This window comes from Megalobrama amblycephala, linkage group LG22 (assembly GCF_018812025.1).
Source record: "Megalobrama amblycephala isolate DHTTF-2021 linkage group LG22, ASM1881202v1, whole genome shotgun sequence".
Taxonomy (NCBI): Eukaryota; Metazoa; Chordata; class Actinopteri; order Cypriniformes; family Xenocyprididae; genus Megalobrama; species Megalobrama amblycephala.
The window spans coordinates 16,709,373-16,732,820 of NC_063065.1; the positions used below are offsets into that span (position 1 = coordinate 16,709,373).

The following is a 23,448-nucleotide window of genomic DNA, read 5'->3' on the forward strand; positions in this document are numbered from 1 at the left end:
TATGTTAAAAGGAACCTAGTATGTTAAAAGAAATCTCAAGAAAGATTGAATCTGGAAATAAAGCAAAATAAATGAGAAAAATGAGAATTAGTCCTCAGATGCCATATCCATAATTTATAGCATCATAAACCAACATAGTTGAATGACAAATTTGTGACAATATGGTTTTGGGAAACATTTGTGACTAGCTAGTTGATTTCTTTAACGATGCACGGACTATGCATGTTATGGTAGTTAAACAGCAAGTTACGTTGTTGTGTAGGAAACAAAGCCCAGTTGTCATGTTGTCATTTTGGAAATAAAATAATTGTTACTTTTCCCTTTTTTAATATATTTTGATTATTTATTTACATCATTTTTAATTCTTACACACGTATGTTGGGTTTTCATGTTTTATGGGGACTTTCCATAGACATAATGATTTTTATACTGTACAAACTGTATATTCTATAAACACAACCTTCACAGAAAACATTCTGCATTTTCAAAAATGATTTCTGGTATTTTTATCTTGATATTACTATAACATATGCCTGAACCTCACACGCACACATACATGTATATACAGATGCCAACCTGTTTATTTTTTATTTTTATTTTTTGTCCAGTTTTTCATATTTCTTTTAATTTCATATAATTTCATAGTCATTCAATGTATTTTATTATAGTTATATTGAGACATTTGATTGTTCAGACCTTTGCAGTGAAATCATTCGGTCCCACTTTATATTAAGTGGCCTTAACTACTATGCACTTACATTTAAATTAAACATTTGATACAATGCACTTATTGTGTGCATACATGTTTTTACATTGTACTTATATTTTAAAAACACCTGCATGTAATTACATCTGTAATTAATTTCTGTAATTACATTTATAATTACACTGTTGACCCATCCCTTACACCTTACCCCTACCCTTAAACCTACCCATACCACCAAACCTGTCCCTAACCTTACCCGTATCCCACCTCAATAGCAGCAAAAGTGTTTTGCAATTCAATATGAACCCAATAAGTACATTGTACTTATTTTTTGATGTACGTACATAGTAGTTAAGGCCACTTAATATAAAGTGGGACCAATCATTCTTAGTGATTCTATAACTGCCACTGTTTTTTTTTTTTTGTGCTTTTGTTACCCAGTTCTTCATATTTTTAAAGGTTGTATCTAAGATAACAAATACAATCAGGCAACTTACCCGCTATGCAGATGTTGAAGTGGAAACGTTAAATTGCCACACAAAAGAAAGCCTGTATCCTTTTTATATATTCATTGTAAATTCTCCTATCTCACATTTAGAGATATGAGTGCCTTCTCTTTCACTCTTCTTGATGATAGATGCCTTTAGATAACCTTTAGAGGGATACAGTGTTACACATGACTATGGCTGACGACTGATCCCATGGGGTCTGCTGGACCTTGTGGGTTAAGTGATGGCACATCCAAATCATAAATCAGTCCAGCAACCAGCTCTCTTGACCCGAAGGTCATTGTTTCATTAACTTCCTGCCACTCTGAATTTTCCATCCATATCTACCCACAAATACAGTAGTCGTTGCTTTGGCGATAGTCCTACCTGCTCACACACACACACACACACACACACACACACATTTACTTTATTGCTTATGCCTTATTGATTCTTGAAGTGGTAATATTCTAACTGATCTACAGTGTTCATAAATCTTGGCTATGTTTGGAAGCAGCAGCATTCTCTCTTATGTTGATTGACAGCCCATAGCCCCTGGTATACCCTCGAATAGGCGTCAGATCTCTGGCAAAGGGAGTTGAATGGACAGAAGGCTGTTTTCAACTTTACATCAGCGCATCCGCAGGGAAGAGCAGCTTTCCTTCGGCTCACGCCGCTAACGCTGTGGGTGGGTAAACAGTGTTGTGCTTCTCTTTCATGAGATTATCAGATAAAGAATAAGGAGGATGACAGACAAGCACAATCAGATAACACCCCTACACTCAAGCAGCCTTTCTTTTCCTCCCTCACTAAAAGAAAGAATCCACATCTTCTGTGGAAACTGAGATAGAGGGTGGCAGTTACCTTTGATTAAACTCAGAGCAGCAGAGTAACAGTCAGTTTCTACAACAAAACAAGAATATGGTTTATTTCCTCAGCGTTGTTCAAGCTAATCGCTGTATTGCTTACAGGTAAAAGGTCTCAGAGGATTTCAGAGGATTCGTCTAGGAATGCTTGGATAGAGTGGCTAGATTAAGTTTGAAGACACTGGCCTTCTAGTCCAACTTGTTCATTTTGAATGGTCTCAGTGTTATGGAAGTACATAGCTCTTCATTATACTATGTTGCAGGTGATGCTTAATTTGACAAAATTTCTCAAATGTCAAATATAACCAAAGAAGTCTGTGAAAATAAATCTGCATCGTTAATACTTTTGATCTTTTATTTTAAAAATCTACAAAAATCCAACCTTTCATTGGTACTTTTTACCCCTGTGTGCACAAACCAATCTTGAGTGTTTGCTGCTAAAAAGCTCTTTTTTTTTTTTGTTTCATCTGATCATAGAACATTTGAAAAGTAACTGACACTACTGGAACTTCAAACGGGTTCTATGGTCAGATGAAACAAATAAATGAGCTTTTAGCAGCAAACACTCAAGATTGGTTTGGTGCACACAGGGGTAAAAAGTACTCCATGTGTACAATGAAATATACTGCTGTATCTTTAATGTTGTGGGCCTATTTTTCTGCCGGAGATCCTGGACATCTTGTTCAGATACATGGCATCATGGATTCTATCAAATACCAACAGATAGAAAATCAAAACCTGACTATCCCTGCTAGAAGTCATATATTGGGCTGTGGTTGGATCTTCCAACAGGGCAATGATCCAAAACAAATGTCAAAATCAAAACAAAAATGTGTCACTGAACACAAAACCAAGCTTCTGCCATGCTGTCCCAGTTCCCTGACCTGAACCCTAAAGAAAATGAGTGGGGTGAACTGCAGAGGAGAAGCACCGACATGGAGCTGGGAATCTGAAGGATCTAGAGAGATTCTGTATGTAGAAATGGTCTCTGATCTCTTCTCAGGTGTTCTCCAAACTCATCAGCCATTATAGAAGACTAGAAGACTCAGAGCTGTTATCTTGGGAAAAAGAGGTTGGAAAAAGAATTGAATAAAAGGGTATGATTCATTGTGAGCAATGTGTATTAGAGAAAAACATTTCTATCATAATGAGATTTTCCCCCTATTTAAAATTATTTTTCTCCAATGAAAGTTTGGATTTTTGTAGATTTTTAAAATAAAAGATCAAAAGTATTAATGATGCCTTCTTTGGTCATATTTAACAAGGTTATGAATAATTTTGAGCACAACTGTATACTGTATATATATAAACATTGATATAATGTATAAAACATTTTGAATATTTGGCTTAAATGTTCTCTTTCCTGTCAAAAAAAAAAAAAAGTTATTTTTGTCAACAAAAATGTGATGCCATTTTAGAGTAAAATTAAATAGAATGAATATGGCATGTGTAAAATCTGCATCCGCCATCCATTCCTCCGACCGCCAGAGGGAGCCATCTCCCGAATACTGAATTCTGCCGGTTCACGCATCGCTTTCTGTTCCTACCTGTTATAAGCAGTGTTGCCAATTTAGGGATTTTGTCACTAGATTTAGTGACTTCCCCACCCTTTTTGAGACTTTTTTTCAAAAGTTTAGAGACAGATCTATAGCAACTTCTTGGACAAACCTTATCTAGATTCTTATTTTGCCCACTGATCTATATTCATGTTTATATAGACCAATGAATTTGCCATTATGATGTCATCTAGTGACATTTAGCTATCAGTTTTAGCTACTTTTACCTGAAAGCAGTTGGCAACACTGATTATAAGCCATGTTGTTTGTGCAAAACGTTGAAGCATTTATATTACCCTGTTTGTTTGCCACATGTACGTTTCTCTGCCTGGTTATGACCACGACTTCTGGATTACGGATTTGGATTAGTTTGCTGTCTGGACTGCTGCTATTGTTATCGACCCTTTGTTTGTTTATTCACTGCGCTTCTTGCCCTGAACATTACTATGTTTGTACTGCTGTGCTTATTAAAACACTGCACATGGATTCAAATACTCAACCGAGTCAGTCATTGTTACAACATGACAAAATATTGTCTAAATTTGAAGGATATTGACTAAAAACTGTTCAAACATTAACATTGTTTACGGGAATGGATTGAATACTGTTTGTATGAATTACAAGTCAATCTCTTTTCCAGTTTTTGCTAAAGCTGTAAATAACACCTGTAACGATAGTTACAGTGACTAAGGTAAACTGTATTATCAGATTATAAGACTATATTATAATGACATCTCCCATAACAACAGAAAGTCGTATGGGTGCGTTCACACTTGTAGTTCGGTTCGTTTGATTCATTTGGTCCGGACCAAATAAGAAAAAAAAAAAAAACATTTAGTCCTGGTCCGATTAGCGTTCACATTGGCAATTTTATCACCGAACCAAAGGATACCAAACCTTAAGGCATAGGGATGCATTCACAACATGATTGGTCGGATTTGATGACGTATTGCCTATTTTGAGACGGAACTTACCGAACATCCAAAACAATGCTGTGTGCTGAGGTAAATGCGCTCGTTATGTGTGCGTAGCGGTGCGTAGCCTGCATGTGGTGGTATTTTGGCCAGCTGGGAACTTGTGAAGAGCTTATAAAATGTGCAAAGTAGTCAAAACAGCGGCGGGAATCCATCCGTCACACACAAACGTTCTGCTGCGTGGAGACGCGCGTCTGATGCCTGTGATGGGCAAACTCGCGACTATGACGAGAAAAACCGACATGCGTGAGGATTCTGTCCTTTTTAGAGTCTCCTCTTCCTGTTTTTGGTTCGTTTACATGTCTTTGGTCCGTGTTGCGTTCATATATAATTCGAACCGCACCAGAGTTCGTTTGGAAGCATCAAATCTGAATTTACCAACAGTGGCTTCTAACTGTTTATTTTATTTTAATTAAATACTGTATAGAGAAGCAACATTAGGGTCACACTGTGATTAAAAAAAAAAAAAAAAAACTACCCGTTTAAGTCATACCCGCAGTCATTTCGGTTATAGAAGTGTATATTGTCTTATTTCTGACATTAAATCTCTTTTGATATGCCGATTCTCTCTCGCACACACTCACTCTTTCTTTGACTTATCTTATTTCTGTAATATAGTCTTTCTCATTCCTTCTTTTTCTAAAGTCCTGATCTGAATCCTCAGTGTAGATGTTGAACAGAATGTGTAAGGTGTGAAATGTTAAACAAAGACGAGTCGCACAGAACCTTCAAAATAAATTTGCATGCTAACTAGCCATACCTTGACCCCTTGACCCCAAATTAATAAAGACAATGTGGCCAGCACTGGCACACAAAGATTAGCCAATCACAACAATGATAATAAAGAAATAAAGAAGCAATAAAGGTGATAATGCATCTAAATTAGAACGTTTTTTGCTGTAAGAAACCTTGACTCACATTATAAGTGGACTTGTAATGCGACGAAAGTATGTCTTGCTGCATATCGTACAGTCTCATATTGTCAGGAACCACATGTCCGTGTTCTAAAATAGGAGTGAATGTGTCATAATAGTGATGGGTGTCCTCTGCGATCACACACACAGTGACCCACATAAGTGCTCACAGGAGGGTGAAATGACAGAGATATAAATCAGGCATTTTCACCAGATCAATCAGTCTCATGTAAAGGTAACTGAGGTACAATCCAATCCTCTCTTAAGGAGTGCAGATTATGTTTTGTGTGCATTTGTATATGTGTATGTATGAGAAGAGAAGTCATCTTCAGTGAGACTGAGTTGCCACCGTCTCTGTCCATGTATATGAATATCAGAGTGAACGGTGGGATCACAGAGCAAAATATCACCCATACTAAATATAAGCCGATCTAATCACAGAGGGGTGAAAGTAATTAAACTGCCCACCTATTAGTTCTGCATAGCACAATGCCGCTTCTGATAGACTATGTTCATTTATGTTAGGATAAAGAGTAGGGCTGTATTGAACCATGAGATTGAAGCTATTCATTTTGACATATGGCAACCCACAGAACATCTGATGCTTATTGCACAAAACATATTGCACTTTTTTGCAAAAATTTTGACAGGCTCGTGTGAGCTGTTTTTTGAAAAGTTAAAAAAAAATCTAAGTTATTAGTTTGAAACGGTTTGAATCAGACTGAAACTGAACAAATGTCTGCATTAGCGCAGAGAAAATTTTCTTTCATATGTACGAAAAAATAGATATTAATGAAATATAAAAAGATTCAATTTGAAAGCTTTTTATTCCCATGTATTCCCATGCCTTGTATATTTTGCATTGTTTTCAGAGTTTATGTCAGTGAAATAATCAGTACTTATTACTTTGGGATTGACAAAAAAAGTGGTTAAGTCTCAAAACTTTGTCTTTACATTGTTTCTACAATGTTCACTTTGAATTATTTTTTTCTTTTTTTTTTAAGCTCCAGTCTATTATTATGAAAAAATCTATGCTAAAATGCACTTAAAAACAAAATTAACATTGATTGGTTGCTTTACAAGTCAGTCAGACAGTCGAAGTGGTTTTTGATTAGAATAAGTTGCAGTGAAGACCACATTTTTTAAAGTTTGGCTATATGAGACTATAGTGTTGGATAAACAATAATGTCTTGCACATTAGGCATTCTGCTCTTAACCGCTATTGTTAGAGTATGGCATTTGCAATAAACGTGTTTCTCCAGAGACTGTGGAGCAGGTTATGTACTTTTTAAAACTGACGTGCATTTGAAAATGAAGAAATTTAACTGAAGAATTGAGACCACTGGGAACTGAGGAGATTTCACTGAATGTACAGTTACATAATGATGCTGCACAGCAGGTTAAAGTCTAAATTGTTCTTTAACGTTTAAAGTTATTTAAGGACAGCAGGTTGGATCAATACAACTTAGATTGTGGCTTTCCATTATTATTTGTTCAGAATGAAGTGGTACAGGGATAGCGTATTTTTGTAGGCCAACCCGAAAGCTAGCATCACCCATGGTTGTCTCCACAAAAAGTCAATACGATTTTTCTATTGGCTTTTGGATTAATGCAGAAAATAATCCCATGTGACCATCAAAAGTTTTAAATTCTTGCATGTTTTGTTCATCAAGATCATTTTCGCAAATAAACACAACTTTTGTGAATTTGGGCTGCAAAAATAGACTCGGCTTCACTGCTGCTCACGCGACGCTCCTGCTTGACGCTCACGTGCTGCTCCTGCTGCTGGTGTGAATGCATCCATTGGTTAACATGCACGCCAAAAAAAATATGCGCAATTTGAAACATTAGTGTTGTAGTGTTCAAGACGGGTCTTATTATCCACTGACTTTATTTCAGGCATTTAACCAAAAATCTGTTCAAAAAACCAACTGACTTTGGGACAATTGAAGTGGAATTGCACAAATGCTGGTTCATGGGTTTTAGGACTGAGCCCAAAGTATAGTTCACTTTTTACGCATACACGAGGGTCAGCGTACAGTGGTGGCAACTGTGCCCTGGGGGCATCGATTCACAAGGTAGTCAAAGGAAAACTGACCAGAACACATGCAAGCTACAGCAACAATGGAGGCCTACGTAGACGAGAGATTGTGCAAAGAGGTTAAAGTACCCTCATTTGTACAACTCTAGCATGAAAGAATACAAGGATGTTTACATGGGTTGTAACTCGTTGCATTAGATTGCTCAAAACTGTGCATTTGTCAAACGCCTGTGTATGTGTATGAGTCAAGTGACAAGGCTGTGCATTCGACTGTGCGTGTACACTACCGTACGTGTAAAAAAAACTAAGTATACCCAGGGCTTTATTCCTGCAGCACATTGCAAGGCTTCACACTCCAGCTCAGTAGGTGGCGATAATTAACCTGTTAGTTTGTGAACCACCGTAAAATGGCAAAGAAGTTTGTTAAAGGGTTAGTTCACCCAAAAATGAAAATTCTGTCATTAATTACTCACCCTTATGTCCTTCTACACCCATAAGACCTTCATTCATCTTCAGAACACAAATTAAGATATTTTTGATAAAATCCGATGGCTCAGTGAGGCCTCCATTGACAGCAAGATAATTAACACTTTCAGATACCCAGAAAGCTACTTAAGACATATTTAAAACAGTTCACGTGACTACATTGGTTCAACCTTAATGTTATGAAGCGACGGGAATACTTTTTGTGCACCAAAAAACCCCAAACAAAATAACGACTTTATTCAGCAAAATCAACAATATTGAAGCTTTGCAAATTTTGATACACTTATGACGAAAAAAAGCCTCGTTTACTGAAATCACATGACTTTGGCAGTTTGATACACGCTCCGAACCACTGATTCGAAACAAAAGATTTGTAAAGCTTCGAAGCTTCATGAAGCAGTGTTTTGAAATCGCCCATCACTAGATATTGTTGAATAAAGTCGTTAATTTTTGGCGCACAAAAAGTATTCTCGTCGCTTCATAACATTAAAGGGTTAGTTCACCCAAAAATGAAAATAATGTCATTTATTACTCACCCTCATGTCGTTCTACACCCATAAGACCTTCTTCAGAACACAAATCAATGGTTCAGTGAGGCTTCCATAGACAGCAATGCCATTGAAAATCTCAGGATCCATAAAGGTACTAAAAACATATTTAAAACAGTTCATGTGAGTTCAGTGGTTCTACCTATAAAGCGACGAGAATACTTTTTGTGCACCAAAAAACCAAAATAACGGCTTTTCAACAATATAGTGTTGGGCCGAATTCAAAACTCTGTGTGGCGACCAGGGCGGGCGAGAGCCGTGAGGGAACGGCGCGAGGCCGGTGGCGCGAGCTACACCTGGGAGGTGCACCGGCCTTGAGTCTCTCACGGAGGAGCTCCGGGAGCATAAAAGGAGGAGCGACGACCGTGGAGGATGAGAGAGGACCAGGCCTGGACTTTATTTTATGTGTTATTATGTTTGTGTGGACGTCTGCCGGCATTACTTTCGTTTTGTTCTTTGCTTATTTTGAATTAAACTTTTGTTTAACGTTTGTTAAACGTTCGCCGGTTCCCGCCTCCTTCTTCCCACATCTACTGACCTTGTTACATTGGTGCCGAAACCCGGGAGGAAGGAGGGACATGCTGTCGAAGAGCCCTCGCTGCTGAGGGGGATCGCGGTGCTGCGGAGTTCGGGCAGCGCGGGAGTGTGTGTAGACCGCGAGAGGCTGCCCGAGGCGGTGGTGCTGGAGCCTTGTGAAAGGTGGGACGGAGACCCGGATGCCGTGCTCCTGGGACGAGGTGGGGTGGCTGCCGTCCTGGACCTGGAGGGAGCGGAGGAGTCGCCGCCGTCCGCCGTGGGCCGGAGCCTGCTGCCGTCCGCCATGAAGGGGAGGAGCAGGGGACGGGGGACTCGCTGCCGGCTGCCCTCAGCCGGAGGAGCCATCGCCGGCCGCCAGGAGGCGGTCGAGGATCGGGCCGTCCACCGAGCGTCCAGTGCCACCGCATGGCACCGCGAGAAAGAGCCTCTTGGCAGGCTGAGGACCGAGCGGCAGTGTGTCGGGGAACCGGACCAAGAATTTTTTTTTTTTTTCTCTCTTTTTCCTCTCTCCCCTCTCTCGTCCTGTCGCTCCCCTTGCTTCCGTCTCCTTTCTCTCGTCTCGTCTGTCCTTACCCCCAGGTGCTGCGGCCGCCGAGACAGGCCCCGGGGGGGGAGTAGAGAGCAGTCTCGGAGGTACCCCCTGGCCTGCGAGGGGCGATGGGGGTATGTGGCGACCAGGGCGGGCGAGAGCCGTGAGGGAACGGCGCGAGGCCGGTGGCGCGAGAGTTAACGAGCTACACCTGGGAGGCGCACCGGCCTTGAGTCTCTCACGGAGGAGCTCCGGGAGCATCTTCCCACATCTACTGACCTCGTTACACTCTGCTTCAGAGCTTTATGAATCGAATCAGTGATTCAGATCTCCTATCAAACGGCTAAACTGATGAAATCATGTGACTTTGGCTCTCCGAATCACTGATTCGGTTCGTAAAGCTCCGAAGCAATGTTTTGAATTTGGCCCATCACTATATTGTTGAAAAGTTGTTATTTTATATACCTTTATGGATCTTGAGATTTTCAATGGCATTGCTATTTATAGAGGCCTCACTGCGCCATCGGATTTAATCAAAATATCTTAATTTGTGTTCCGAAGATGAACAAAGGTCTTGTAGGTGTAGAACGGCATGAGGGTGAGTAATAAATGACATTATTTTCATTTTTGGGTAAACTAATCCTTTAAGGTTGAACCACTGTAGTCACATGAACTGTTTTAAATGCATCTTTAGTAGCTTTCTAGGCATCTGAAAGTGTTAATTATCTTGTTGTCTATGGAGGCCTCACTGAGCCATCGGGTTTCATCCAAAATATCTTAATTTGTGTTCTGAAGATGAACGAAGGTCTTACGGGTGTGGAACGACTTGAAGGTGAGTAATTAATGACAGAATTTTTGGGTGAACTGACCCTTTAAATGTATTACATAGATATTGAATACTGAAAAGGAGTTTTGTGGAATTATAAATGAAAGTTTCTGCTTCCTTCTGAGTCTTCTGCCATGTCTTCTCCTCAACTACACAGTTTTCTCTATTGGTGGTTTCAAAGCCCCTCCACTCCAGACAGCTTGCCAAACATGTCTACATTTTTTCCAGAAGCCTCTATAGAGCAGTGAAATGTGAAATATACTGGAAGATATTGCTAAATGAGCAGTCTAATCTATGTTTATTGAATGCTTCCTTCCTGTTCATGTCACTTGCCTTCCTGTTCAAACTGCAACTCTGCATAATTTCTGAAACATCAACTGTGAGATTTCAAACACTTATTAAGGCACAAACAATTCACATATCTTATTGATCAGTCTCAATGTACACGTTGATTGTACATTGAATGGTTCAGTTGATATAGCACAGCACTATATTTATGGCTATCGGATATCTGAATTATATTTTATATCCTATTTTATTTCTTCTTTTTTTCAGATCCTGACTTTAAAGACATAGGAGTCCCCAAACCTCTTCCCTGTGGGTATTATTCATTCATTTATAAGCATCCTACATATAAATATATCTAATGGCTTTTCATTTCCGTAATCTGTCTCCTTATGTCTTCTCCACTGCAGTTTGTGAATTCGAGATGGGAGGACCTGAAGGCATCATTGAATCGCAGCAGATCACCAAAGACGGCAAAGCCTTGCAGACAGAGGCAGTGGACTGCAAGTGGTACATCCGTGCCCCTCCTCGTTCCAAAGTCAGTCCCCCGCAGTCAGACCCTATCCCAACTTCCCCCGCTCACGTCTAATAACTCCCCAGTTGTTTTCCTATTGTCGCTGTGTTACCCAGCCTGCCACATTTCTGACATATGACAGCTTGTATCTGCCTCAAGCTGTGCAGTAACTGCCTAACATACTTCAGCATTTGGCTTCCTGTTTTGCAGTCGTTTGCATTATTCGGCCTTTGTGAAAACATCTTGGGGCGGATTTGTATGAGGTTAGGTGGAATTCTGTTGAGGATAAAAATGGGGCAGTTCTTGGACGTATGACATGCAGCAGAATGAGCTCTTGCAGGACTGCCGTTGTTTTTATGGCAGATGAGAATCAAGGAAAAAGTGTCCATGTGGAAAATGTCAGGTGGTCCAGTTCATTTGGGGTCAGATTTGTTTATATAATTGGAGCAGCAGAATAAAAAACAATAAAGTTTTTTTATTGGCATCTATAGTTCCAAAAAGATCCTTTAACATTCATAAAACCTTTCCATTGCACAAAATGATTTTTATAATGGAAAAATGGTCTTTAGGTTTTTAAAATGTTCTTTAAACTAAGAAAAAATGGAAGAACTGTTTTCTGAATTGTATTACTATGAGAACCCCCTTTTGCAACCTTTATTTTTAAGAGAGCATTAAAAGTGCCCTAGAATTAAAAATTGAATTTATATTGGCATAGTTAAATAACAAGAGTTCAGTACATGGAAATGACATACAGTGAGTCTCAAACTTCATTGTTTCCTCCTTCTTATATAAATCTCATTTGTTTAAAAGACCCTCAAAGAACAGGCGAATCTCAACATAACACTGACTGTTACATAACAGTCGGGGTGTACGCCCCCAATATTTGCATATGCCAGCCCATGATCGAGGCATTAGACAAGGGCAGCCAGTATTAACGTCTGGATCTGTGCACAGCTAAATCATCAGACTAGGTAAGCAAGCAAGGACAACAGCGAAAAATGGCAGATGGAGCAATAATAACTGACATGATCCATGATAACATGATATTTTTAGTGATATTTGTAAATTGTCTTTCTAAATGTTTCGTTAGCATGTTGCTAATGTACTGTTAAATGTGGTTAAAGTTACCATCGTTTATTACTATATTCACGGAGACAAGAGCCGTCGCTATTTTCATTTTTAAACACTTGCAGTCTGTATAATTCATAAACACAACTTCATTCTTTATAAATCTCTCCAACAGTGTGTAATGTTAGCTTTAGCCACGAAGCACAGCCTCAAACTCATTCAGAATCAAATGTAAACATCCAAATAAATACAATACTCACATAATCCGACGCATTTATGCTGTATGCATGACGAACACTTTGTAAAGATCCATTTTGAGGGTTATATTAGCTGTGTAAACTTTGTTTATGCTGTTTAAGGCAAGCGCGAGCTCCGGGGGCGGAGAGCGCGAGCATTTAAAAGGGCCGCAGCATGAATCGGCGCATTTCTAATTATGCCCCAAAAATAGGCAGTTAAAAAAAATTATTTAAAAAAATCTATGGGGTATTTTGAGCTGAAACTTCACAGACACATTCAGGGGACACCTTAGACTTATTTTATCTTGTAAAAAAACGTTCGATGGCACCTTTATTTCTTTCGTTTAGCCTGTCTTTTTCCTTTTTTATGGTACAGTAACAGTAAGAAAAGATTGGAGTGCCATTTTCCCCCTTTTATTATGTTCTATGTTTTCTGATCCAATTGAGAAAAAAGAAATGCATCCTCATTAGGATCATTTGTTAGATGGCTGTCATTGAATTCTGATTGGTCCATTAATGCATAATTCTGCAGTCACATATTCTTGTATAATATTCTAAATAGTACAGTTGACCATTACGTTGTCCTTGGCAACCAATTATCTACATACACTAGTTTTAAATTTTTTTAAAGGTGCCCTCGAATGAAAAATTTTATTTATCTTGGCATAGTTAAATAACAAGAGTTCAGTACATGGAAATGACATACAGTGAGTCTCAAACTCCATTGTTTCCTCCTTCTTATATAAATCTCATTTGTTTAAAAGACCTCCGAAAAACAGGCGAATCTCAACATAACACCAAGTGTTACATAACAGTCGGGGTGTACGCCCCCAATATTTGCATATGCCAGCCCACGTTTCCAACATTATAAAAGGCATTAGACAAGGACAGCCAGTATTAACGTCTGGATGTGCACAACCAAATCATCAGACTAGGTAAGCAAGCAAGAACAATAGCGAAAAATGGCAGATGGAGCAATAATAACTGACATGATCCATGATAACATGATATTTTTAGTGATATTTGTAAACTGTCTTTCTAAATGTTTCGTTAGCATGTTGCTAATGTACTGTTAAATGTGGTTAAAGTTACCATCGTTTCTTACTGTATTCACGGAAACTAGAGAGCTGTCTTGCAGTCAGTATAATTCATAAACACAACTTCATTCTTTATAAATCTCTCCAACAGTGTAGCATTAGCCGTTAGCCACGGAGCACTATCAAACTCATTCAAAATCAGAAGTAAACAATGTAACAGTATACAATACTCACATAATCCGACGCATGCATGCCGCATGCATGACGAACACTTTGTAAAGATCCATTTTGAGGGTTATATTAGCTGTGTAAACTTTGTTTAGGCACTGTTCAAGGCAAGCACGAGCTCTGTGGGCGGAGAGCACGGGATTTAAAGGGGCCGCAGCATAAAATCGGCGCGTTTATAATGATGCCCCAAAATAGGCAGTTAAAAAAATTAATTAAAAAAAATCTATGGGGTATTTTGAGCTGAAACTTCACAGACACATTCAGGGGACACCTTAGACTTATATTACATCTTTTAAAAACATAATCTAGGGCACCTTTAAATTGAAAAATCTTTACATTTATTTGATCAAAAATACAGTAAAAGCAGTAATATTGTGATTGTTATTACAATTTAAAAATAACTTTTCTATTGTAATATACTTTAAAAATTTTAATATTTGAAACATTTTGAGCATCATTACTCCACTCTTCAGTGTCACTTGATCCTTCAGAAATCAATAGTTACAATAATCACAAATAATTTAGTGCTCAATAAGTATTTCTAATTTTTTCTTATTAACATTTGCTTAATCTGCTTAATATTTTTGTCACACTATTTATCAATTTAATTTTTATATATATATATATATATATATAAATTCTTTCTCCTTACATGCGGGGCATATGACTAAACAATAAATTGCCTCCATTTCCTGTATATCTTTAGATAGCGATAGTGTTGACTGGAGAGCAAAAATCTGTATTTTGCCATGGCTCTGTGATAATATTTGTGTTTAATGTGATTTATTGCTTCAGAAATTGATTTTTGTTCTATCTGATGTCCTTCCAGAGGCACAAATCAAAAGCATATGCCCTTGTTCGTTTCACAGCGATTAGTTTCACACAGCTATTCAAGCATTTTTATCATCCACCAGCACTGCTCAAAGGAGACTGAAAATTCTAGCGTTATGATTGCATTTGTATGAATCTGTACACAATGCTTATTATGAAGACTTTGCCTTTTTTCCTCTAGTTACTTCAGAGAGTGTTGATAAACCAGTATTTATAAGGCAGACTGTGAGCAGAAGTAGTAAAAGTGGGAGGATATGAACCATTCACAGAAAAATGATTGGAAGTATTTGTAATGCTCAAGGAATGTAATTTAAGTCCCAGCTATTAGTAAAAAAAAAAAAAAACAGTCAACTTTTTTTAATCTGAAATTGAATTTGTTTTAAGATACACATTTTGAATGTACACTATCTTTCAAAAGTTTGGTTTCAGTACTTTTGTTTATGAAATCAATAATTTTATTCAGCAAGGATGCATTTATCAAAAGTGACAGTAAAAACATTAATAATGTTACAAAACGTTCTCTTTTTTTAAAATAAATTCTGTTCTTATCAACTTTCTATTCATCAAAAACTCCTGGGGAAAAAAGTATCACAGTTTCCACAAAAATATTAAGCAGTACAACTGTTAATATTAATAATAATAAATGTTTCTTGAGCAGCAAATCAGCATATTAGAATGATTTCTGATTTCTTGTTTTTAAATATTTTTAAGGTAAAATGTGTTTTAAGATATTTTATAATTTATTAATTATATTATTACGGTTGCACCACATGACATTTCACAACCTAACCTAACCTGGCCTTGTCATACTGATATTTTAAGAGACTTATTAAACTTGACACACAAATGTTTTCAAATGTTTGAAAAATGCAGGTCAAATTCAATATTTCAGCAAAACTGCCTATTGCATGCCTTTTACCTATGATTTGCCTTAAAAGGACTTTTGTCCTCCTGTTCCTAACGTCTCTCGTAATGTCCATATAACTTCATGTGGTCTCCATACAAGTGTAATATTGTCCATTTCACTGGAATAATTTTCTGTAGCAGCTCTGAATCAGTGTCATGTTTGTCTGGCCCTGAAATCTCACAGGAATGATTGTTTGGAGCACAGATGGCGGGGAAAGCGTCGTGTCTTCCTCTAGACACCAGCTACTGTTGCTCAAATGCCTGTCCTCACCACATCTCTCTCGCAGGCTTTCATATATCTCATCCAATTAAGTCCACAAGCGTATAACCCCCAGACATGTACATCTCATCTTTCGGTTTCTTATTTGATTTACTGACTGATAGGAAAAGAAAAGGGGGCGGGTGTATTACATCATCATGTATTTGCAGCAATTCATCCACACATGCATTTCTGTGCTGCAACCGGTCCCGATTTTCTCTCCGCTCCGGTGGGAACGTCAGCAGATGCAGGCTACAAATAAGTCAGCACAGAGGGGAATGTGAACAGCACCTCAAACACATCCACATGCCCTGAAGAGACAGCAGTCCCCAACTGGCCAGAGGTTGATGTCTCGATGTCAGGCAGCCCTGGCTAATTTATTCCAGAGGAGCGGTAGGAGAACAAAGCTGAGTTATTGAGATACAATAATTCTACTGGGTAATTAGACTGTACTCAAGCATTCAAGCCTGCTTCTGAGTCTAGAGGGGGCTTGTTTCAGATGGAGGGGGTGCAGGAGTTTTATATTCATATAGTCTTTTTTTGAATGATTCACATATAATAATTAAGGTAAGGAATCAGGATTGCTCTGAATTTGCTTCCAGCAGGACAAGATAGATTTATTACACTTTTTACAGGCTACATTTTTACATTTTCTGATGAAATGTCAGTGGTGTTTCCAGGCATAACATTATGACCACCTTCCTAATATCGTGTTGGTCCCCCTTTTGCTGCAAAAACAGCCCTGACCCGTCAAGGCATGGACTCCACTAGACCCCTGAAGGTGTGCTGTGGTATCTGGCACCAAGATGTTAGCAGCAGATCCTTTAAGTCCTGTAAGTTGCGAGGTGGAGCCTCCATGAATCTGACTTGTTTGTTCAGCACATCCCACAGATGCTTGATTGGATTGAGATCTGGGGAATTTGGAGGCCAAGTCAACACCTCAAACATGTTGATGTGCTCCTCAAACCATTCCTGAACCATATTTGCTTTGTGGCAGGGTGCATTATCCTGTTGAAAGAGGCCAGAGCCACCAGGGAAAATTGTTTCCATGAAAGGGTGTACATGGTCTGCAACAATGCTTAGGTCAGTGGTACGTGTCAAAGTAACATCCACATAGATGGCAGGACCCAAGGTTTCCCAGCAGAACATTGCCCAAAGCATCACACTGTCTCCGCCAGCTTGCCTTCTTCCCATAGTGCATCCTGGTGCCATGTGTTCCTCAGGTAAGCGACGCACATACAAAAGAAAACGTGATTCATCAGACTAGGCCACCTTCTTCCATTGCTCCGTGGTCCAGTTCTGATGCTCACGTGCCCACTGTTGGCACTTTCGGCGGTGGACAGGGGTCAAGCTGTCTGCAGCAATGCAGCCCCATATGCAACAAACTGTGATGCATTGTGTATTCTGACACCTTTCTATCAGAACCACAATAACTTCTTGAGCAATTTGAGCTACAGTAGCTCGTCTGTTGGATCGACCACATGGGCCAGCCTTCGCTCCCCACGTGCATCAGTGAGCCTTGGCCGCCCATGACCCTGTCGCCAGTTCATCACTGTTCCTTTTTGGACCACTTTTGATAGATACTGGCCACTGCAAACCGGGAACACCCCACAAGAGCTTCAGTTTTGGAGATGCTCTGACCGTCGTCTAGCCATCACAATTTGGCCCTTGTCAAACTCGCTCAAATCCTTACGCTTGCCCAATTTTCCTGCTTCTATCAAATTTGAGAACAAAATGTTCACTTGCTGCTCAATATATCCCACCCACTAACAGGTGCTGTGATGAAGAGATAATCAGTGTTATTTATTTCACCTGTCAGTGGTCATAATGTTATGCCTGATCGGTGATGAATGTAATAGCACATTTTTCTTCGTTGAGCACAAATACAAGTGTTATTCAGTTAGTAGCACAGATGGTGTTTTGTGTCAAACTTTTGGGGTTGAAAATATAAAAATTAAACGATTAGTCCTTTAGGATTAGTCCCACTTTTTAATACACTTTTCCTGATAAATTTACTTACCCCCATGTCATCCAAGATGTTCATGTCTTTCTTTCGTCAGTCGAAAAGAAATGAAGGTTTTTGAGGAAAACATTCCAGGATTATTCTCCTTACAGTGGATTTCAATGGCTACCAACAGGTTGAAGGTCAAAATTACAGTTTCAATGCAGCTTCAAGGGCTTTAAACGATACCAGATGAGTAATAAGGGTCTTATCTAGCGAATCGATTGGTCGTTTTCGAAAAAAAATACAACCGTTCATGCTTTATAAACAAAATATCGCCTTGAACGTACTTTCCGCTTCTGCATTCTTCATAACGCTTACGCTGAATGTTCTACGCCTTCCCTATTCAAGTTACGGAACGAACGCGGCGCCAGTTTCGTTTTTTTCCGTAACTTGAATAGGGAAGGCGTAGAACATTCAGCGTCCTACCAAAAAACTAGAATAGTTTATAAAGCATGAACGGTTGTATTTTTTTTCCGAAAATGACCAATCGATTCGCTAGATAAGACCCTTATTACTCAACTGGTATCGTTTAAAGCCCTTGAAGCTGCACTGAAACTGTCATTTTGACCTTCAATCTGTTGGTAGCCATTGAAATCCACTGTAAGGAGAAAAATCCTGGAATGTTTTCCTCAAAAACCTTCATTTCTTTTCGACTGACGAAAGAAAGACATGAACATCTTGGATGACATGGGGGTGAGTAAATTTATCAGGAAAAGTGTATTTAAAAGTGGACTAATCCTTTAAGAGCAAGCACCACTAATTAGGGTGATAAGACTACTCTGACTGGTCTGCGGACAACCCAGATCTTTAGATTAAATATTTGGTTTTATCACATTGTACATTCCTCTACCATTGGGTTTATAATGCACTAGTAATTGGCTATTCAGTTGTCAGTGGATGCACTTTCAGCATCAGTTTCTGGATTTTGCTTTCAGCTCCCCTAAGGTTATTAGATTATTAGGCGAGTCTATCTTAATGACCGGTCAGGTTCCCTTATGCTTTATTTACTGATCTGGACAACCTTTTGAAATCAATTCAGTATAATTACCGTCTCTAACATTCCTCATATTCCACCTAAAGAAATGTCTAAAAAGTGCTAAGAAGCTGGCACATATGGTAGTGAGTCTTCTTTCATCTTCATGTGATTCTCTGAGGAGACTGGAAACTCTTATACTGTATGTTTCATTTGTTCAGATGTGAGTGATTGAGGCTCATGTACAGTATGGCTATAAATGATGCCCCCATGCTGTTTTGCTGATGATGAGAGAGATTGTACACACCGCAGCATTCCAGAAAGACTATGGCGTCACTAGTTCATTACTTATATCGTAGGTGTGAGTATATTGTGAGTGGCAAGGACAAAACGACCAATGTCGCTGGCATGACACACCGACTATAGTAGTGGAAATATGCTGAATGAAATACTATAACAGTAAGAAGATTTAGTGAGCTGCCGAGTAACACATGAGCCTTTACCCACTGGTTGAACTGAGGTGCTTCATTTACTTGTCATAATGGAACATCGAGTGCTCATTAAATGTAAAATCATCTCACTTTAGACTGCAAACTTCACCTGCTGAAAGCAGAACATTCTGTGGTAATATTTGGAAGATATGAATCTGTCAAATCTGTCAAATAGACTAGTGTTTATCATGGTGAGGGTCATTCTAGCTGTGTATTTATAAGAATAGTATGCCTAAAATTAAAACTCTGTCATTAACTCACCCTCATGTTGTTCCAAAACTGTTTGACTGACTTTTTGTGGAGCACAAAGGTACATTTTGAAGAATGTGTTGCTCTCTTTTTTAAAGGGATAGTTCACCCAAAAATGAAAATGTGATGTTTATCTGCTTACCCCCAGAGCATCCAAGATGTAGGTGACTTAGTTTCTTCAGTAGAACACAAATGATGATTTTTAACTCCAACCGTTGATGTCTGTCAGTCTTATAATGCGAGTCAATGGTCACACAATTTATAAGAGGCAATAAACATGCACAGACAAATAAAATTAAACCCTGCGGCTCGTGACGGCACATTGATGTCCTAAGACACAAAACGATCGGTTTGTGCGAGAAACCAAACAGTATTTATATCATTTTTTAACTCTAATACACCACTATGTCCAACTGCGTTCAGCACTCGGTTGGTGATGTCTGATCGCGCTCTGACAGCGGCCAGTGATGTCTCGCGCATATACTTCAATGAGTGCCAGACATAACTTCTGTTGTCAGAGCGCGATCAGACATCACCAAGCGAATGCTGAACGCAGTTGGATATAGTGGTGTTTTAGAGGTAAAAAATGATATAAATACTGTTCGTTTTCTCGCACAAACCGATCGTTTCGTGTCTTAGGACATCAATGTGCCGTCACGAGCCGCAGGGTTTAATTTGGATTTGTCTGTGCATGTTTATTGACTCTATAAATTGTGTGACCATTGACTTGCATTATAAGACTGACAGACGGCAACGGTTGGAGTTAAAAATCATCATTTGTGTTCTACTGAAGAAACTAAGTCACTTACATCTTGGATGCCCTGGGGGTAAGCAGATAAACATCAAATTTTCATTTTTGGGTGAACTATCCCTTTAATGCAATTACAATGAATGGAAACTGGAGATTTAAATCTACAAAAAGGATGCAAAACCATCGTAAAAGTGTCATAAAAGTTATCCGTTCGCATCTTCTGAAGACATATGATAGCTGAGAGACCGAAATTTAGCAGGTTATTCACTCCTTCATTGCATACCTTAATGTTACAATGAAGTAGCGACTGATTTTTTCTTCCGTACTGTGATGCAGATTCAAGTGAAACAGATTATTTAAAAAAAGAAAAAATATATAGGGGTGTATCCATCGGCTCTGAGATCTGAGTGAAGTTTTAAGTGGACTAGATGACTGGAACATATATTGATTAAAAATTACAAGCTTTTTAAGTGAAACATATGCATGGGTAAATCATTCACAATAAGATGCATTTAGTGCATTTAGAAAACATAAATGATCAATTTCTATTTCATGCTGACTTAGTAGTAATAGCATTGGAAAATGACACATAAATCCTATGAAACATTTTTATGAAACCTTTATTATTATTATTGGATATTCTTCAAAAACTCACCTTTTAATTCCACTGAAGAAGGAAAGTCATGCAGTTTTGGAAAGACATGAGGGTGAGTAAAAGATGACAGAATTGTCTAATATTTCAAATGGTGAAAATAGGAAGAGAGGTGTGAAGTAAGCTTGATTAGGGTTAGATTGGGTGAGAGGAGAACAGATGGTTCGTTCTAACACCTCGCTGGTTTTTAGAGAGCCCAAAGGAGCTGGCATGAGTGGATGTGTAGTTTATTGCCCTTCTTTGAGAGCTCATCATTGCAACTTTTTGAAAGCTCTCAGTTTTGTATTTGGGTTGAAAATCAAACGTAACCCTCTGTGTTCTCGTTATTGATATATCTGTGCAATTATCATCAATCTGAGGCTTTTCTGACTACAGATATCTGTTGTTAGAGCAAACACAGTTTACCAGGTAAGATGTCATTGATATGATAGCTGGGACAGGTGCATTGAAACCGGTGAAAGAAAAAAAGATTCTTTTGACAGAAGTGCCCATTTCCTGAGTGGAAATCGAGTTCCCAGTGTGTTAGAAGTAATAGATTTCCAATGGGTGTAAGAGTCTGTGTTTTCGCTCTCTTTCCCTCTCTTTTAGATCTACTTGCGTTTCCTAGACTACGAGATGCAGAACTCCAATGAGTGTAAACGTAATTTTGTGGCGGTGTATGATGGCAGCAGCTCGGTGGAAGACTTGAGGAGTAAGTTCTGCAGCACGGTGGCCAACGACGTCATGCTGGTGACCGCGCTGGGCGTGGTTCGCATGTGGGCCGACGAGGGTAGCCGAAAGAGCCGCTTCCGTATACTCTTCACAACCTTCCAAGAGCGTAAGCCTTACACACACACGCATACAAACACACACACTGCACTTGCACTGCACACTGCCTCCTGTCCAACTCTCACGTTTGTGTTTACTGTATTTATTATTTTATTATTTACACTGAATTCATTTTATGAAGAAATTTATAGGTCATATTTAACATCAAAATGACAAGAAACATTTAGAAATGACACTGCTGTTCAAAAGTTTGGAGTCTGTAAGATTTTTAAAATCTTTATTTTGATCAAAACTACATTAAAAACTGATATATTGTTAAATATTATTACAACATAAAATAACTATTTTCTATTTTAATATATTTTAAAAATGTATTTTATTCCTGTGATGGCAAAGTTGAATTTTAGCAGCTATTACTCCAGTCTTCAGTGTCACATGATTCTTCAGAAATCTTTCTAATATGCTGATTTGCTGCTCAAGAAACATTTCCTGTTAGCGTTGATAACAGTTGTGCTGCTTAATATTTTTGGAAACCATGAAACTTTTTTTTTTTTTTTCAGGATTCTTTTATGAATAGAAGGTTTATTTCAAATAGAAATATTTTGTAACTTTATAAATGTCTTTACTGTCACTAATGATCCAATTAATCCACCTTTTCTAAATAAAATTAATTTTAAAAAACATCTTACTGACCCCAAACTTTTAAACAGTATGTTTTGTATTTTATGCATTGTAACAGAATTTCCCCATACTGTAATGTAGCATAAATCTAATTGTCATAATGAAAATCATCCAGTTGAACATATAAAAGGCAATACAATGTACTATATATCATGTATGTTTGTATGTAACGGAGGCCAGCTAGTAGTCGCTGTGCGAGTAAACCTCACTCCTCTGATCTCAAGAGATGCTCTAGCGAGCTTGCTTGGTAGAGTGTCCGACTCCCATGCCCACCCAGGTTTCAGGGGTAAAGCGGGGCGAGTAGGACCTGGGTGAGGGGTTACATTGGTGCCGTGACCCGGATGGGAGTGAGGTTGCTGCGGGGGTGAGGTTTACTCACACAGCAACTATAGCTGGCCTCTGTTTATATATATATATATGTGACCCTGGACCACAAAACCAGTCATAAGTCGCACGGGTATATTTGTAGCAATAGCCAACAATACATTGTATGGGTCAAAATTATTGTATTATATTTTTCTTTTATGCCAAAAATCATTAGGATATTAAGTAAAGATCATGATCCATGAAGATATTTTGTAAATTTTCTACCATAAATATATAAAAAAATATATTTTTGTGAGTGGATATGCATTGCTAAGGACTTCATTTGGACAACTTTGAAGGCAATTTTCTCAATATTTAGATTTTTTGCACCCTCAGATTCCAGATTTTCAAATAGTCGTATCTCGGCCAAATATTGTCCTATCCTAACAAACCATACATCAGTGGAAAGCTTATAAATCTCAATATCAATTTCATTTGTTTTATATGAAAATATAATAAAATAAGACTGGTTTTGTGGTCCAGGGTCTCATATATATATATATATATATATATATATATATATATATATATATATATATATATATATATATATATATATAATATATATCCCCTTGGTTTTGGGTTGAAATAAGACCTCGACATTTCTTGACAATTTTCATGAAACTCATCTCACAGCAAGGATGTATATACACCCTTGTGTACATGTTTCTACAATA

General features: G+C 38.4%; 1 protein-coding gene across 4 annotated transcripts in view; it reads left to right on the forward strand.

Annotated features, from left to right (window-relative positions):
* Positions 1–23,448, forward strand: part of neto1l (neuropilin (NRP) and tolloid (TLL)-like 1, like) — a 116,155-nt gene that overhangs the window by 72,695 nt on the left and 20,012 nt on the right. For all 4 annotated transcript variants that reach the window (XM_048174688.1, XM_048174690.1, XM_048174691.1 and 1 more), the window contains 3 exons: positions 11,027–11,068; positions 11,167–11,294; positions 21,545–21,773. In XM_048174688.1, coding sequence (XP_048030645.1) covers positions 11,027–11,068; positions 11,167–11,294; positions 21,545–21,773 — 399 coding nt within the window. The remainder of the gene's footprint in view (positions 1–11,026; positions 11,069–11,166; positions 11,295–21,544; positions 21,774–23,448) is intronic.